At 33.5% G+C, this 18531-nt stretch overlaps 1 protein-coding gene and 1 long non-coding RNA gene across 3 annotated transcripts in view; both read right to left on the bottom strand.

Annotated features, from left to right (window-relative positions):
• Positions 1–18531, bottom strand: part of LOC144972041 (uncharacterized) — a 509884-nt gene that overhangs the window by 16788 nt on the left and 474565 nt on the right. The gene's annotated exons all lie outside the window — the stretch shown is intronic.
• LOC144970855 (uncharacterized) lies at positions 11954–16006 on the bottom strand. Of its 2 annotated transcripts, none has more exons than XM_078910952.1 (2): positions 15762–16006; positions 11954–13409 (listed from the first exon to the last, which is right to left on the bottom strand). In XM_078910952.1, the coding sequence occupies exons 1-2, from the start codon at positions 15768–15770 to the stop codon at positions 12159–12161; spliced, it is 1260 nt and encodes a 419-aa protein (XP_078767078.1). In that variant the 5' UTR covers positions 15771–16006; the 3' UTR covers positions 11954–12158. The 2 variants fall into 2 exon arrangements, with proteins under 2 accessions (XP_078767078.1, XP_078767079.1); XM_078910953.1 differs by having other exon boundaries at positions 15844–16006.

The raw sequence follows: 18531 nt of genomic DNA, 5'->3' as shown, positions 1-18531 counted from the left end.
TAGTCAGCCGTAGTAATTTGATAATTTGATATTTTAGTATTTAGTTAGAATGCACATGTTGACAAAATATGTTACAGTTTGTTTAAAAAACAATCAGGTTCAAGAACGCTTTTGTTATCATTATATACATAAACTGAAATTCAGGTGTTTCGTATTATTATTTTATTGGCATTACCTTACATTAATAGAAAATTCACTCTTTTTGAAAATGTTTATTCTATTTCTTTTATAAATTTAATGTTATAACTATTATTGTCATTTCTATAAAATGTGTGATATGTTACCTAACTATAAATATATAAATATTTTGCAATATGTTCTATAGATAATGCCCTTTTAATTTTGTCATGACAACACTTTTTATCATGTAGTTTGTTAATTTTAATAGGAATATATTTTATTATTTCATCATTTATATCAAGTAATTTAAAATTAATTTCACTCTTTAGTATAGCAGTCATAGATTTATAACAAATGAAGCATAACATTCAGGAATTTAAAAGAGTGTTTTAAAATACTAGAATTTATTTTCTTTTTCTTTAAATATGATCCATCAAGTTTTCAAATATTTGATATTATGGCCAAGCAACCATTATTAAAGTAAACAATAATTTGAATGTATTTATCTGGATTGATATGTAATTGATCTTTGTTTGTATTCATTATCATTATTAAAATCATAGTCCATTTCTAAAATTTCGTTCTTAGATTTTATATTAACTTGTAGTTGAATAGGACTTTGTGCTACTGATTTTCTTATACACCCTAATTGAGTAATGTTGTTTTTCATTTGTCACATGTCATCATAAGTAACGCTTGATAGAATTTTAATTTATTCGCAATCATATGAAAATAGCGGTAACAATGATGAATTTTTATGAGTAAGCATTGTTTTAATTTTGATTTTAAAAATATCCCATCGTTTTCAAAAAACAATAATGATATGGTTGACATCAACTCACACATTTTCATTTAGGAATATGTTTTACAATTATCTTGTGGTTGGATAGGCTTTGTTTTATCATACAGATAGTGAAATTGACTCATCAACGTTGCGCTTTAATAATAATGCATCTACCATTCATTTCTCCTATCATTATACAGTTTGATATCTTTATTCACGCAAAGTTACATTACAATATCATCATGTTCTTGTACATGTTTTATTATCTCGTGCTTTATAATCACATCATATATGTTGAGTTTCAATGGAATGTAATTTTGAATTTGTTTTATACTTTATGGCAGTTGTGCAAATATGACATAAGCGATTCACAAAAGGAATAGATACTTCATTTATTTAATATTGAAATATTTTTGTATAATGTTAATACTTAATGCTTAGAGAAGAAATTATTTTGATATAAAAATTATATTCTTTTATCTGAGAAAGAAATTACAAGCTCAACAATTTTACACAAATCCGTTATTTACATCATTGTAAAAATATATTCTCATATATAGATTTGATCTTGTAATATTATTTTTGATCCATCAATTTTCAAATGATAAATTTCTCAGCCAGCCATTATTACTAAATAAACATCAGAGAGAGAGAGAATGTTTATTCACACTTTTCACGCCAAAATAATATTAACTATATGACAAGTGGGGTCTAGAATTTAGCTTGAATAAGTTAAGGACTAGAAACAAAAAGATCCATTGTTTTCGAATATATGATGTCATGGCCAAGTAGTCATTATATAGATAAGCAAGTATTTTGTTGTTTTTATTTGAATTCAACATGTAGTTTACCTTCCTTTTTTCTTCAAATAATGAACATCTCAGTCGCCCAATCATTAATTGGTAAAATAGAGTAGTTTAGAAGTAACATACTCGTATATTGCCAGTTGGACTGTGCGTTTATTTGCTCCTTGCTAAGGAAGAAATATATCATTTCTGTAAGGAAATGGGCCAAAAGTATTTTTATCTTTTTCACTTGTTTAAATATATATTACGATGTTGAATTAAGCAAAGTCATACATGGAATTTAAACAAAATGAAATTCATTGTAATTGGATATGGCATTTTATTTGGCATCTTTTAAAGAAATCACCAACATATTCTAATGATTTGTAATAACCATTAAATGTTTATTGCTCGCATAAATTATAAGATGCTACCACTTTCTAACATAGATTTTTAAAACGTGATATTTAATGACATTGTATATAGTTTTGATGAGTGTTTATAATAATGTATTTAGGACATACATATGTAATCTCATTGGATATAGAAAATCCACATAGACTTGTGGGGCTGTATTTTATATTGTCTTTTTACAATTGATCCAATTTTATTTCCATACTGTCTGGTGACCTGCCACTCAAAACTTTCATAATTCTCAATTATATCGGCTCAGACCACTCAGAGAAAATGTTTAATTTTTGAATCACATTCTTGGCTTGTTGAATTTGATATTGTCACACGATTTAGTGTGACTAATTCTAAAGTTAAGATATTTTTATGGTTGAAGTGGTGAGAGTGATAACGCGTGTTGTAAAAATAATTAATGCAGTTGTGAAACCATAAAAACACTTCTGCTAAAAGGAATACAGTTTTGTCCTTTCCAACGTTTTGAAATTATGATGTATTATGTATTTTTTGTGGTTTGATTAATTGGAGATGATCATCATCATCATATCGTGTCGCGCCAGTGGTGGATCCATTGGATGGCTTCAGGGGTGCAGCCTCTCAGGTCCATATCACTGATATGTGGTCCAAGTTCACACTAGTGAAGGATGTGGTCCATGTTTTGAGCCGTGTGTTCACATTGACATCGGCAGTCTGAAGAAAGTCCCCAATTTTGTAAGGTTGTTTTGGTCTTCCCCACTTTAGACCTTGCCCGGTTCAGTGTCAACCAATCTTTCCTGGGGAGATTTACTCTGCTTGGCAGTTCTTCTTTGGGTTCCTGAATGGCATCATTTGGGCAGCAGTCCCATTCTTTCCATGAATGCAATCTGTATATGGCTGCATGGTCTGGGTGGATGCCTTCAGTTGTCAGTAAGCTTGTTGTAAAAATAATTAATGCAGCTGTGAAATGATAAGCACTTCTGCTAAAAGGAATACAGTTTTGTCCTTTCCAACGTTTTGAAATTATGATGTATTATAGAATAAACCATATTTTTTGTGGTTTGATTAATTGGAGATGACACATTTTCATGTGACTGAATCCAAAGTTAGAGATTAAGTGAAAAGAGTGAAAGTTCATATCCTGAAATTACAAATGCAGTAGTAACGTAATGTGCACTTCTGCTAAAGATAAAATGAATTTGTCATTTTCAAAATTTTAAACTTTTTTCTCTCCTTTCTTTCACACTTTTCCATACCAGCCAAATTTACCCTAAACTGTTTTGAGGAAAAGGTTCACCAATATGATTTTGATATCCATTCACCTTATTTTGTATGTTATAATGATGATTGCCTAATTTATAACATAGAGATATAACCTTTATCAAATTTCTAAACATTTTCTTTTTTTGGTGTTGTATAAATTTTATGACCCTCCTCCTCCCCATCCTCCTCCTCCTCCTCCTCCTCCTCCTCCTCCTCCTCCTCCTCCTCCTCCTCCTCCTTCTTCTTCTTCTTCTTCTTCTTCTTCTTCTTCTTTGTTTATATTCTTCTTCTTCTTCTTCTTTGTTTTTATTCTTCTTCTTCTTCTTTGTTTTTATTCTTCTTTTACATTCTTCCCCATCTCTTCCTCGTCCCATCCTTCTCCTCCTCCCCATCCCTCATTTTATTCTTCTTTTTCTTCTTTTCTTCTTTTCTTCTTCTTCTTCTTCTTCTTCTTCTTCTTCTTCTTCTTCTTCTTCTTCTTCTTCTTCTTCTTCTTCTTCTTCTTCTTCTTCTTCTTCTTTTCTTCTTCTTCTTCTTTCTTCTTCTTCCTTCTTCTTCTTCTTCTTCTTCTTCTTCTTCTCTTCTTCTTCTTCTTCTTCTTCTTCTTCTTCTTCTTCTTCTTCTTCTTCTTCTTCTTCTCAATCCCCTTCTTCCTCTTCTTCCTCTTCTTGTTCTTCTTCTTCTTCTTCTTCTTCTTCTTCTTCTTCTTCTTCTTCTTCTTCTTCTTTAGTTTAGACATTAACATTTTGAATATTGCAAATAATGCTCTAGTCATATATTGTATTTTTGAAAATTCAAATTATACTGCAGTTAGATGTGGCATTATGTTAGGCATCTTTTTAAGAAATCACCACTATCAATATTTCGAACATTTCTTTTTCTGTCTTTTGTTATATTTTTTGGCACCATCTAAATGGTTATTACACATAGAACTTATAGAATAACTGCCTCACTCTTACATAAAATTTTAATTCGTGATATTTAAATATGTGTTTATAGACGTCTAATTGAATTTGTGACAAATCTGTTATCTTATTGATTTTTTTAGAGCTTAACTCCCGCAAATAAAAGAAAGATCTTTCTTTTGCCATAATTTTGTATCACTTGTGAATAAATTCAATTATCAGATTATTACATAAATCAGTTTAAATCAAATTCAACATCACTTCCTGAAGTAAAAGAACTAAATTTTAATTTATTCCCTAATTTGTAACGTGAATCGCCTTTGGAATCCAAATTAATTCCCGTTTCTGCAGGTTTTCCTGTATTTTGGTGAGAATAGTTTGCTTGCTATGTGTGGATCATATTACAATGTACTTTTTGCCAATTTGAATATGACTTAGCTACCCACTTATGGCTTGATAAACATAGGTATGGCTTTTTAAATAATAGCAAAATGAGGATTCTTATCCGGATCTTTATTGAATCTGTTGCAAGCGCCGTAAAACCCTTAAAATCAAAAAACAATTATTGAATCTGAAGCTCTAGCTAAATGCAGCTACTGGACTCTGAGTTGTCGACTATGAATATGTTATGACTTTTCAACATTATATCTGTATTCATATTTTTTTTTTTTTTTCGGTCATGTTATGACACAAATCGGTGACTTGTCAACTCAAAACATTAATAGATATAAAAATTTTGATGCCGTAAATAATAAATGAACAAAAAACAATTATTACCAAACATGTTGTATGCATTAAAAGTTGAATATTTTCTTGGCTGAAGCACTGGGGTATAAATACATTTTTATTCAACTAAAATTGAATACGTATTTCTCACCTAACCTCTGAAGACAAAATTAAAAAGAGAGGAAATCAAACTAAGTATTGGTTTCCAATGTTTTGATATGTCAATCTTATTACAAACCACTCTCTATTGAGATTTTATGGATTCAAAGGGATCCTATATTTGATCTTCATACATTTCTCCATACCAGCGTTGACATTTTAAAAGTCGTCTTTTAGGAACCTTTGTCAACTTTTTAATTTGCCTTCGTTTATTGTTGCCATTTTATCATACTATTGATGTACATGAGTATGGATGCTGTATTAAAATTGAGAACTCAACATTGTTTTCTTAGATTTGAATTTAAAGATTCACGTGTTCAATTTCTCATTATTGAATTCTTTAGGATGGGGAAAGGGGGGGGGGGGGAGGAGAATTGTGCTTCTCCAGCTGACTGTTGTGTTCCACGTCCGTTCTCATCTTTCCTATTTCTTTATTTTTCCCCGGATGGGGTCTTCTGACCTCCCATGGTGGAAAGAAATTCACTCACTGTGTCTATCTCTTATCTCTTTCCCTTTCCATGTTGCTCTCTCATGGTGAACAGGTCACTTGCTGTCTTCTATCCCCTATACATTTTTGTTTTATGAGTTGCTTTCTGTCCTTGCCTTTGTCTTGGAATTGGTTTACTTGGTTCTGTCTGATCCTCTCCGGAATCCTTGGCTGAGAGGGAAATAGTCAAAATTATGCAAGGATTTTCATTGTAAATCCTCTCTCTTTTATGGACTGATCGTTACATTTTTGTGTTGAAAATATCTTTTAAACATTTGAATGAGACTTTTAGGTACATTGATGGTATGCTTTTGGAATTTCTTGGATACTTTAATTTTTTCACTATCCCATTTCTTTCCTTTTTTTTTTTTATTACTGGCGCTGATATAACCTAAATGTTTTGCAAGCGCCATGAAACCCTTTTTCTGGATTGAGATTGCTTTGTGTTTTTCCCCTGGTAATGTCCGAAATCTTCAGCTGGGAGGGAGACTGTCAAATGTATAGTACCCTTTTAAAGAGATATTTTATTCCATTGTTAATCATCTCACTGTTATTGTTGTGTGGTTCTATCATTATTAGTTTTGGATGGTTAGCTAGGTGGTCTTCAGATTGGAAGACACAGGGCTCGATTCCTACTCTGAGCGGCGTAGAGTTGAATCCTTAGAAAAGCTCTCTACTCACATTCTCTCACCGTACTCAGGTGTACAATGAGTACATGGCTCTTAACAACGTTGTTTCTGTCCGAAATAATTGTATTAATGCCTAACAGGCGTTATATAATGTCCTACTTGTTGCTGTTGGCAAGGGACCCATTATTAAGCCCTTAGAGCGTGCTTAGTGGATGCTGCGCTGTTATAGTATAATAATATAGTGGTCAGAAGTAATTTTATTTTGTCGACCCCAGTGGTGGATTTCGTTCCATGTGAGTAGCATTATGTGTATGCTATGATAGGGACACGATATGGTGGTGTATACATCTACTGATACTGGGCAGGGAGGTACATACTGTGTCTTCTATCCCCTTATATCTATTTTCCAACATGCTTTCTGTCTTTGTCTTTGAATGAGATTACTTGGTTTTGTCCTGGCCCTGGCTGGGGGGGAAACAGTCAAATGTATAGTTAGAGATTTGGGAGATGATATTTTTTTCCTTGTAAATCATCTCCCTGTTATGCACTGTATTGTTTTGTTTAAATATTATATATGATTTTTAAACATTTGAGTGTATCCCTCTTCTTAGTTGGGACCTGGGCTTGTGTGTGGATGAGACTTTTAGGTGATCTCAAAATAAGTACTTTGATAGTGTGCTCTTGGAATCTACATCTTTTTCCTATTTGAACAAATTCCCCTTTGTCTTACCTTTTCTTGGGTGCTTTAATTGTAATTCTAGAAATTTTGACTATCCCATTTTCTTCCTTTTTACTGGCGCTGATATGACCTTAATGTGTTGCAAGCGCCGTAAAACCCTTAAAAACAAAACAAAACAAACATCTACTGATAATTTGACATCTTTTTTTCCTTTAATATTCATTGTGTTAACCAGTAAAACTCTGAAAAAAACATGAATTCAAAAATTTGGCCAGAAAACTGGTCCTTCAAATATCGATCGATTTAAATGAATTCTTTTGGCAAAAACTCTCAAACCAGGGACCTCACATGGGTCCTTTAAATCGATGAATATGTGGAGGAAGAGTTTTCTGGCCAAATTTTTAAAAGCATGTTTTACTAGAGGTAGAAAGTTAATTGGTTAACAAAATACCATAGGAACCATCAGCTCAACGAGCAAAATGTAACTATTACGATCAGAACAATCGTATTTATTTTTAGACATATCAGCTGGTAATCTGTGTGCTCAACTGTTTTAAAATAAATGAAGTAACAAAATTCGACTTTTGCCTTTTGATCAAAGGTAAAATCAATAAGGACAATACAATGGTGATTTGTATTTTCAAATTATTCAATTCAAAAAAATCAAATAACAACAGAAAGAAAAGAAGAAAAAAAACATTAAACGTTCAAAGCATGACATCTATTATATATATATATATATACATATATATATATATATATATATATATATATATATATATATATATATATATATATATTAATATGTGTGTGTGTGTGTATATATATATATATATATATATGTGTGTGTGTGTGTGTGTGTGTGTGGGTGGGTGTGTGTGGGTGGGTGGGTAGGAGTGTTTGTTGATTGTTGAATGTTGATATTTGCGCAATCTCCGAGCAAATGATTTGGGTTTAAAGTGAGTGGCTTAAACCATGGAACCAACTCGACGAGTGAAAACATTAAATTATAAGTCATGTGCTCGTACACTTCAACTTTATAAACCTCCATCTGAGCTCCCACATCCTCTTCCCCCGCTTCCCCCATCATCCTTCCGCTTGTCCAGCCGTCCCATCTCACGTCCTCAAGCATCCCTCTATTCACGCTGTGAGCAGCGATGGGAAAGAGGGACGTGCGTGTCAACCTTTCATCGGTGCTCTTCTAGTATGTGAGGGTGTGCTTTAAACAAATATGCAGTCATCTTTCACAGTGATATATTTTTTTTATTCACTTCTGTATTTACAATAATTTATTTTGATGTCATATTGGCAAGAAATAAGATATTGATTGTATTTTGAGAAAGTTAATATTTTGATTTATATGTGTGAATTTTTAGAACATCTCTATAATAGATTTATATCCTCGGCTGTGATTTGCATCTATACGTTTATTAATAAATTAATAAATGTGATTTAATTTTAGATAAATTTAGACTTATTTATTATTCAGTAACATTATATGACATGCGATAATGTATTTAAGTTAAAGAACTTTTGGATTGTCTTAAAAACGAGACTAACATTTAGAATAAATATCCTTAAAAGTGTGTATGAAACATGCTCGACAGTACAGAAAGAAAGATACAAGAGCAAAAAAGTATGCCTTGTTCTTTATCTTGCACCAGTACCTGCTTTCTAATTGTCACTTTAAAATTTAGAATACGTACTTGCGATCTAGATCCCTTAATTTTGAAATGAGAGTATTACTTTCAACCTTGAGTGGAATGAGGTACATTTAGTACTTAGATAAATAAATAATACTGTGGATTCATATCATTAAACCACCTTCAGGTAAGTGAAATATTTTAGAAATAACAATCATTTTTCCCTAGATGTTAAACTTGTTAATAGTGAAGGTTGATCTCTATCAATATCCTCACACAGTCGGTGCATTGAAATACTATATTAATAAAATAAAAAAGGTGAAAATTGCGTGAATAATCATGAAAGATAAGATTACAGTTACAAAATTGAAATATCTTTGCAAATTTCAATTCATTTTGTTCCAAACGCAGACGGCCGATAAATACGAGATTACAAACACCGTCTAATTCCTACTACCAAAGACTTTTCACCTGGCACATAATCCCTTGACGTCAACACACTTTAACTTTAAGACAAATTAAAGCCTTCATGCATGATGCGACGATAACATAAGAATTAAAGAAAAATTGTGACTCAGCACGTCCATCGGGTGATATGTCGAAATTAACAAGATGGAAAAAAAAACTCAGTTTAAAGTCAAAAACATCAGACTTATAAAATATTTTTCAACTTTAGGAAATTAGACTCATTCTTCACAATGAATGCGTTTACTTAAACATTAATGTTGTTATATATATAATTTCATTCATCTAGTCTCTCTAGATTTTATACCAGTTTAAGGCCATTGGTCACAGATATGGCCACAATTTCGATGTCCCGGAGAGAGAGAAGGGGGGGGGGGGGGAGAGGGGTAAACTTAAAACGGAGAATAAGCTCTTTTATATTATCAAAAACAGAATGACATCATATTTACGTCTGCTTAAAATATAATAATCCATGTTCGATATCCGATCATTGACATGCTGTTACCTTATCTCTTCTTATCAAACTGATGCATAAAATTTAAAAATAGAAATGTATATATATATATATATATATATATATATATATATATATATATATATATATATATATATATATATATATATATATATATATGAATAGGGACACTGACATTATATTTTGTAAGGACCGTTTCAGTGATGGTCGCACCTCCCTGGCTGTCGACAGATCCATAGTTCATTGTTTATATTTGCGTCCCTATTTCCTGTTCCGGTGTGTTTGTTATTAATTATTAATTTGGCGGTGATTAGTATTATTATAAGGTGGCATGCTGTAGTGGGTTCTCAGTGCGCGCGCGCGCGCGCGCGTGTGTGTGTGTGTGTGTGTGTGTCACAGAAATTTAAGAATATTTTATCTGAGCTATCAGGTGGGGCATTTCTATTGTGGGAGGCCGGAGAGGGCAAGAATCGAAACAAAGAGGAAATAGGAGCAAAAATAAATAACAATAGCAAAACTAATTTTGTTTAAAAGGCATAAAACGTTCGATTGACAAATTATTATTTTTTCTTTTGCACCACCGGCAATTCATACCAAGTAGGACAGGAAAGACACTCATTGATGGCCAAAGAGTAGGATTGGTTATTCCAAACTATAATTAATCATATTGATGTCATGCGTTTAGGGAAAATACACACATCAGCTAGTCGGATATAACATACCAATACACAAGCTTATGTGTCACCTTAAACGTTTATAGTCTGACTGATATCATTTAGTCAGAACTTGTCATTGTTTGTTTTTGTTTTTTGTTGTTTGTTTTTAAATGTTTTTTACGGCACTTACAACAATTAAGGCCATATCAATGACAGTGCCAGCAAAAAGGAAGAAAATGGGAAAGTAGACTTCAAAGTTTTAGAAGCACAATTAAAGCACCCTAAAAAAATAAGACAAAGGAATATTGGTTCAAATAGGAAACATATGTAGATTCCAAGAGCACACTATCAGTGTACTTAGTTTGAAATCACCTAAAAGGCTCATCCAAACACCAGAACAGGCCCCCACTAAAGGGAACACACTCAAATGATTACAATTCATATATCATATGGAAACAGTGCATAACAGAGAGATGATTTACAAAAACATATAATTATACACACGACTGTTTCCCTCCCAGCCAAGGACTCCGGCCAGGGTCAGGACAAAACGAAGTAATCTCATTCTTAGACAAAGACAGAAAGCAATTGGAAAACAGGTTTAAGGGTGTAGAAAATACAGAAAGTACCTATATGCCGACTATGGGAGGTCGGGAAAACAGGTTTAAGGGTGTAGAAAATACAGAAAGTACCTATATGCCAATTATGGGAGGTCGGGAACCCCATCCAGGAACTAGTCATTAAAATGGCTGTCAAAAAAACAATAACAAAGAGCTGAGACCGTCAATTTCGATTCTTCTATAAGCGTGGAGGCAGCGTGATTCAGCGGTACGGTCTTTGCTTCGTACCTGAAGCTGCGAGGCTTTGAACAAGTCACCTCACCATAGCTCAGTTTACGGTGTTGCACTGCAGCTGTCACCTAAGAGATTCCAGTCTTCCCTTGGGGTAGACCCTTAATACAAACTTCCCCTATATAAGATGAAAAAGGGAAATATACTTTTTTTAAATGTTTATATTTATTCATGTGTCACAGGCATAGTAATATGGCAAGATTTATAGATTAATATGACAATATAGACATAGTACAGAGCTGCCTACTTAACATTTCAAAAAATCGTAGTTTCCAAGGGGAAAACATTTTTTTTTTTAAAAATCCGCTTTAGACAGCTTTAGAAATCAATAATTTGCCTTTTGCATGATCCAAAAATGGTTCAAAGTCCTGAATATAGGTTCTAAGGACTAAACTTTCCTTTTCAATAAGATTTATTGAGTCAAAGAGGCGACTGCAGTTCTATAGCTACAGCCAACATTTCGTATTTCTACATATTTATCGTAGTAGTGGGCAGGTCTGGACATATATATATATATATATATATATATATATTTACAAACTCGATGTTACGTATCATAACTTCAAAGAACACTAATGATAAAAATATGAGCACTCACACACACACACACACACCACACACACATATATATATATATATATATATATATATATATATATATATATATATATATATATATATATAACGTAGCTCTAAAACTATTTGACTATGTAGTTATAAATCTTATGAACTGTCCCAATGTAATACACACACACACACACACATATATATATATATATATATATATATATATATATATATATATATATATATATATATTATATGTATATATATATATATATATTATATGTATATATATATATATATATATATGTATATATTATATTATATGTATATATATATATAATATTATATATATTATATATCTAACAAAGAAGAAAGTATAGTCGTTTAGTTTAGTTATAGGTACCCATTTTACAGCTGGCTATATAGTGGCAAATTTTGAGTGAAGATTTTTCCTCGATGACTCAACTTTGCGTTGGTATCAATTACCAAGGGGACTAACAAAATAATTTAGGTGTCCACAAAATTGTCTTCAAAACAATATCTTTTTTTTTTTTTACGATGCTAGCATGAAAAGCATGAACTATACACAATAAATATCGCTTTGCACATTTTTTGTCTTGAAATGTTTTCCTCGGTCAGCTTTGACACACGACACGTTCTGATAAAGCCATTTGTGGAAATCCTTTCTTACACATCCGTGAGTATTATGCTGCTGGGACAACAAAAGGTATTTGTCCGAGCTCTCTTGACAACAAGACCATTTTCCATTGGCTACGAATCCTGGATGATAACGACACCCGTGAGTCGAAGATTTCCTCACATTTTTCTTCTCGTTAGTCGATGATGACAGCGTTGTTTGTGGCTGCTGACAGTTGTAGCATTTTACTGTGTTCTTGCTGTTCCGTTTCTTTGCAGGGCGGTGCGTGTTGTTATTGTGCATTTTCTTGCAATAATCCACAAATTTAGTTTCTTTGACGTGCATCAGAATGTTTCTGATAACACTTTCGTCAGCTATGTTGGACTTTTCTGGCGTACGAACTAAATTCCAATAACGTCCGAAATGTTTAAAAGGATAACGGCCCTCTAGTTCAAATACTTTTCTCCTGAGCGCAACGACTAAATCACTGAGTTGCTTTTTCTGACACCAAATTGTGACAGGGATTTCATCCGTATAATAATGAGGAGATTGCATAAGTTTTTTCCTGTCCATTTCAACAAAACTAGGTCGAAAATTCTGGGATACACTATGGAGTAGCCGGTTCGTCTTTGGGTCATATTTGAATATCGTCCTTCCACTCAGCAGAGAAAGCGTTGCAAAAAACTTATTGTTCATCTGTCTTTTCCTTTTAGCCATGATGCACCTGAAGGCTGCATGCTTGTTGATTGGCTTGACTTCTTTATCGATGCTTCGTGCTTGCATTTTAGATTTTCTGATATTTTCTTCTTCGGTAAGAAGGGTGTAATCATTATAAACAGCCATTTTCAGAATATAGACAAATCTAGTTGCACTTTCGATGCCTTTGTCTTTGTCACGGATGGCATTGGTCAAAAATTGCTTTGTACTCGCTGACATACAGCCGACCAAATTGGTTAATATCGCAAGTAAATTGGAAGAGTCCGTAAAACGAGGCTCATATGTGGCCAGTTGTGCTGTTGATGTTCTGTGTGTTAAATCGCCCTTTCTGCAAGTACACACCGACATAGCACACACCTTTGATAAACGTTTTGGAATGTGTAGTATTGTTCTAATTTCACTGAAGGCCAATTTAAACGCCCCTTGGTCGCCATGGTAACAACAAAGTGTTTGTCCTTTCATTATCACTGCAGTGTTCTGAAATAAACAGAAAATAAAGCAAAAATACAATAAACTGAAATGAAATAAGATTAGATGCGGGTAAAATATTATTTTTGATTGCTGTCTGTCTTGAAACCTACCTATTTGCAGTGATTGCTAAACTAAGCAAATTTTTATGGGTTTTACTGTCGATGGTATGCATTTAAGTAAAATGCTCACATGTTCTTCCTGCTTGAATATCGCACAAAAAACACAAATGATGCCTTGAGCCTTTCATGTTTATAGATAGAATGCGCTTGGCCAAGGAGTTCACAACATTGCCATCCGGAAGTATAACGGACCAACACACAAACTCTGTGTAACCATGAACTTTTATAGTCTGGTTAATACAGTTTAGTGAGAACAACTCACAAACGCGGATGGCAAAAAACAATAACAAAGGCCTGAGTGACGTCATCTGCATACTATCTATAGATAGTATGCAGATGACGTCACTCGGACCTTTGTTATTGTTTTTGCCATCCGCGTTTGTGAGTTGTTCTCACTAAACTGTATTAACCAGACTATAAAAGTTCATGGTTACACAGAGTTTGTGTGTTGGTCCGTTATACTTCCGGATGGCAATGTTGTGAACTCCTTGGCCAAGCGCATTCTATCTATAGAAGTAACGAAATTGACTTCAATGAGCTCTTTGTCATTGTTTTAGACGGTCATTTTGGTGATTAGTTCTCACTTAATTATATCAACGTTTAAGGTTACACATAGTTTTGTGTGTTGGTTCGTTATATCCGGCTGACGGGCATTGTGAGTATGTTACCTAAATGCATAGCATCACTACTCTGGTTGAGAAAATCTAGTGAGTACTCATCACTCAAATGGTGGTCTAAAAACAACATTAAAGGGCAGAGGAGCAAGGTCAACATTATTTATTCTATTGTGCAAACACTTATATTAAATTTGTCTCAGCGGGCTTGGGGGTGTGTTACAAACCAAGTGTTTTGATTGGTCAAAAATATATGGGTTAATGGGGAGCAAAAGTAGTTGTCGTCACAACTTCTTCTCTTCCGATTTAAAACTCGTTGGAAATGTGTAACTCGAGATATCATGTGAACTAACTATGAACATATTGAATCGTAAGGTGGCATAACTTTTTTTTTTGTGTAGCATGATGTATAGGCATATTCTTATGGTTACGCGGCGTAAAAGAGAGAGGATGGATGATCTTTATCGGCGACCAAGATGTATTTCACCTACAAAATGCAATGCCACCATTCTGTATGTATCCAGTCCTCCAAAAGTAAGACTGGTTTCATACGGCCAATGAGACTGGAACTAGTCGTTTGACGTCACACTATTGTTTCCTATAATGTAATCGATAACTCGATTGGACAAAACCTGAATTCAGAACGATGCCATGTACAATAAAACACAGTTCAATAAACAAGCACATAATAATAAGCCAAGACAAAACCCAAAGCCACACTAGACAGCACACTATGATAACTAACACCTTATATGTTCAGGTGTCTGTAGACGTGAGTGTTTATATATAATATATATATATATATATATATATATATATATATATATATATATATGCGCGCGCGCGCGCGTGTGTGTGTGTGTGTTTGTTTGTGTTTGTGTGTGTGTGTTGTATATTATATGTAAGGTAAATAGAAAACAAAATTAAGGACTGTACTACCAAATTTATAATAACATTAAGTCACATTAAGTACAGTGTTTTCCAGTGTTATGATGATGACGATGATGATGATAATAATGATATTAATACTACTACTACTACTACTACTACTACTACTACTACTACTACTACTACTACTACTACATACTACAATTGCTACTACTATACTGTTACTACTTCTACTACTACTTCTGCTATTACTACTGCAATTACTACTACTTACTACTACTACCACTACTACTACGACTACGAACTACTACGACGACTACTACTACTACTACTACTACTACTACTCCTACTACTACTACTACTACTACTACTACTACTATTACTACTACTACTACTACTACTACTACTACTACTACTACTACTACTACTACTACTACTACTACTACTACTACTACGCTTATTATATATAAATATATATATATATATATATATATATATATATATATATATATGTATATAAGGTCAGTCGCCATTAATTTCACTAAATCTGAAAAGATCTAGAGAGCGCTATCTAAAACACCACATACGCCGATATAAACACACAAGTTAAAAGAATTAATAAGTGGATATATAAAAATGGAATAAATAAATGAATAAGATAATGAATAAACAAATAAATAAAATAAATAAACGGATAGATAAACAAATATTAGATTAATAAATAAATAAATAATTACCTCTAACATGGACCAGAACAATCGATCGATTATGTAATAGTTTTATCCTACTGAATAATCATGACATAAACATTGCTCAAACCTCAAAGGATGTTATTCAATTTCACCCAAGTCAACATAATATTGGTTTAAAATGGCAAGTAGTGTTTATCTTCAATATGTATATATAGTAATGTTGTAGAGAACGGATTTTTATTGGCAATGCTAAAAATATCGAAAGCATAAGCAAGAAATGGTTAGCCAGTAATCCAGGAAACATGGTTAGCCGGAATGATCATTAGTCATATGCTATTTATAGAGCTATCGGCTGGGTTTGTTGTTTTTCCGATATAATATATTACGTGGTGGTCTCCAGTGCCAGAACGGTAGAATGTGGGGTAGGGGGGGGTGGAGGGGAGTGTACTTCAGACTATTTGAGTTTTTAATTTATATTTATTATGGTGGATAATTGATGTTATGCGTTTAGAGATTAGGTAAATTACTCACAACATCCGCCAGTTAAATTAAACATACCAACAGACAAAATTGTGTATAACCTTAAACATTTATAGTCTGATTGATGTAGTATAGTAATCACCAAAAATCAACAACAGAGAGCTGAGAGACATAAATTTCGTTCATTCTATAATTTAGTAAGAAATAATCACTAACACAGGCTGTCTGAAAATAATATCAGAGAGCTGAATGACGTCAAATTCGTTCCATCTTGAGAACATTTCTTACATTGCAAACAAACTCAAAGTTCATATTTCCCGTCATTTTGATTGTAAATTCATTTTTTGGAGTTCGATCGTAACGTTTTGTCAGTGTCTAACCTGACATAAGACTTGCCTTTTGACATCATTTATAGATTAGTGACACAGTCAAGCGAGTTGCCGTTATTAGTACTCAAGGAAACAAGTGATCCTAGGTTGGACAATTGAATACAACTCACGATTTGTTTTCTTTTCTGACCAAAGACCTGGTCGGTAATAAAAGCGTTGTCTCTGTCCGCAAAAAGTGTAATATCGCCTAACAGGCGTCATGTCTCGTCCTGCATGTTTAGTGTTGCAGTTGGCAAGGGACCCCACAGACAAAGGAGAAGGGACCCCTGTCTTTTGCTATGAGGGACCCCTTGTAAGCGCTTTGAGCACGTTTAGTGGCTATTGCCCTATATAAATGCTCTAGTTTGTTGGGGTCTTTTTTTTTTTTTTGTTTGTTTGGTTTTTTTGGGGGGGGGTTTTTGTTTTTGTTTTTTTTTTTTTTGTTTTTTTTTTTTTTTTTTGTTTTTGTTTTTGTTTTTTGTTTTTTTAAAGTCGATCATCCCTTATGAGACGACGGATCACGGGGGCAGCGTGGCTCAGTGGTACTTGTACGGTCTTTGCGTCGTACCCAAAAGGTACCAAGTTCGATCACCCGCCGCTGCGCTGTGTGGCCTTGAGCAAGTCACCTCGCCCTAGCTTAATGCTGCGGCTAACGTTTGGGTTATTCCAGTCTTCCTTAGGAATAGATCTAGACCCTTCCCCCCATGGGATGAATAAAGGGAATTTTATTTATTTTATTTATCTACATATTTTTCGATCCGGATTCAGTTTTCACTTGTCGTCCAACCCGACACAATAGGGTTACCGCAATAGAAGGAACGAATTTGCGATGTGTTCTTGTGGTATGACGCTCGCTTTCGGATCGGAAGGTCCAGGGTTCGAGCCTCGCTCGGCGCATAGTTGAGTCCTTGGAAAAGGCTCTTTACTCACATTCTCTCACCGTACTCAGGTGTAAAATGAGTACCTGGCCGTTAACAGCGTTGTCTCTGTCCGAAAAAAAAATTATAATATCGCTTAACAGACATCATGTCTTGTCCAAAATGTGAAATATTGCTGTTGGACAGGGACCCCTTGTAAAGGGCTTTGAGCACGTTTAGTGGATATTGCGCTATAAAAAAGCTCGATTTTTTAAAATTTGACGTCACTTTGCTCTTTATTCTTATTTTTTGACAGCCTGTTAATCAAAAGTTCTCACTAAATTATATCAATCAGAATAGAAACGTTAAAGTTTCTAACACCCAGTTGTGTGTATTGCCGTGTTTAATTTAGTTGACTGATGGTGTGAATATTTTACTTCTACGCATAGCATCTATGAGACAAAGGGCCACATTTATCGCTTATGCTTCAACATTGAGCATGCGCTGAGAGAACTGAGTCATTATATTGCATTTTCCTGGAATAAATGGTCTCAGTTTTCAGTTTCAGTTGTGGTTGTGGTTGAAGTCAGTTGCCGACGCCAAAGGCGTCATTAAACATGACTCTCTCTCTCTCTCTCTCTCTCTCTCTCTCTCTCTATATATATATATATATATATATATATATATATATATATATATATATATATATATATATATATATATATATATATATATATATATATATATATTTGTCTCATCTTTTTTTAAAAATATTTCTCGCCTAAAAATTTGTTTCAGCTGATGCAATGGCTTCTTCGGGGCACCGAAATATATATTAGGTATTTGTGCTAATACGGTGCTAATTGTGCTTATGTGTTTGTGTGCATATACATGTATATGTAGGTGTGCATGTGATGTGCAAAGACGGTGGTTGTTTGGATATTATTGTTGTGTGAGTTATTGAGGTGGATAGCAGACTGATGATACCAGATATTTGTTTCTGTGTGGACACGTGTTAAATATTTCTTTTTTCTGATTTGTGTAGCCTTTTGTGGAATTTTTCCTCCAGACATTGATGGCATCTTTTTGTTTTTTACTGAATAACATTTT

The sequence above is a fragment of the Berghia stephanieae genome, chromosome 4 (genome assembly GCF_034508935.2).
Source record: "Berghia stephanieae isolate SIO BIC M18660-M18661 chromosome 4, UCSD_Bste_1.3, whole genome shotgun sequence".
NCBI classification, from domain to species: Eukaryota; Metazoa; Mollusca; class Gastropoda; order Nudibranchia; family Aeolidiidae; genus Berghia; species Berghia stephanieae.
This window is presented reverse-complemented; position numbering and strand designations above follow the sequence as displayed.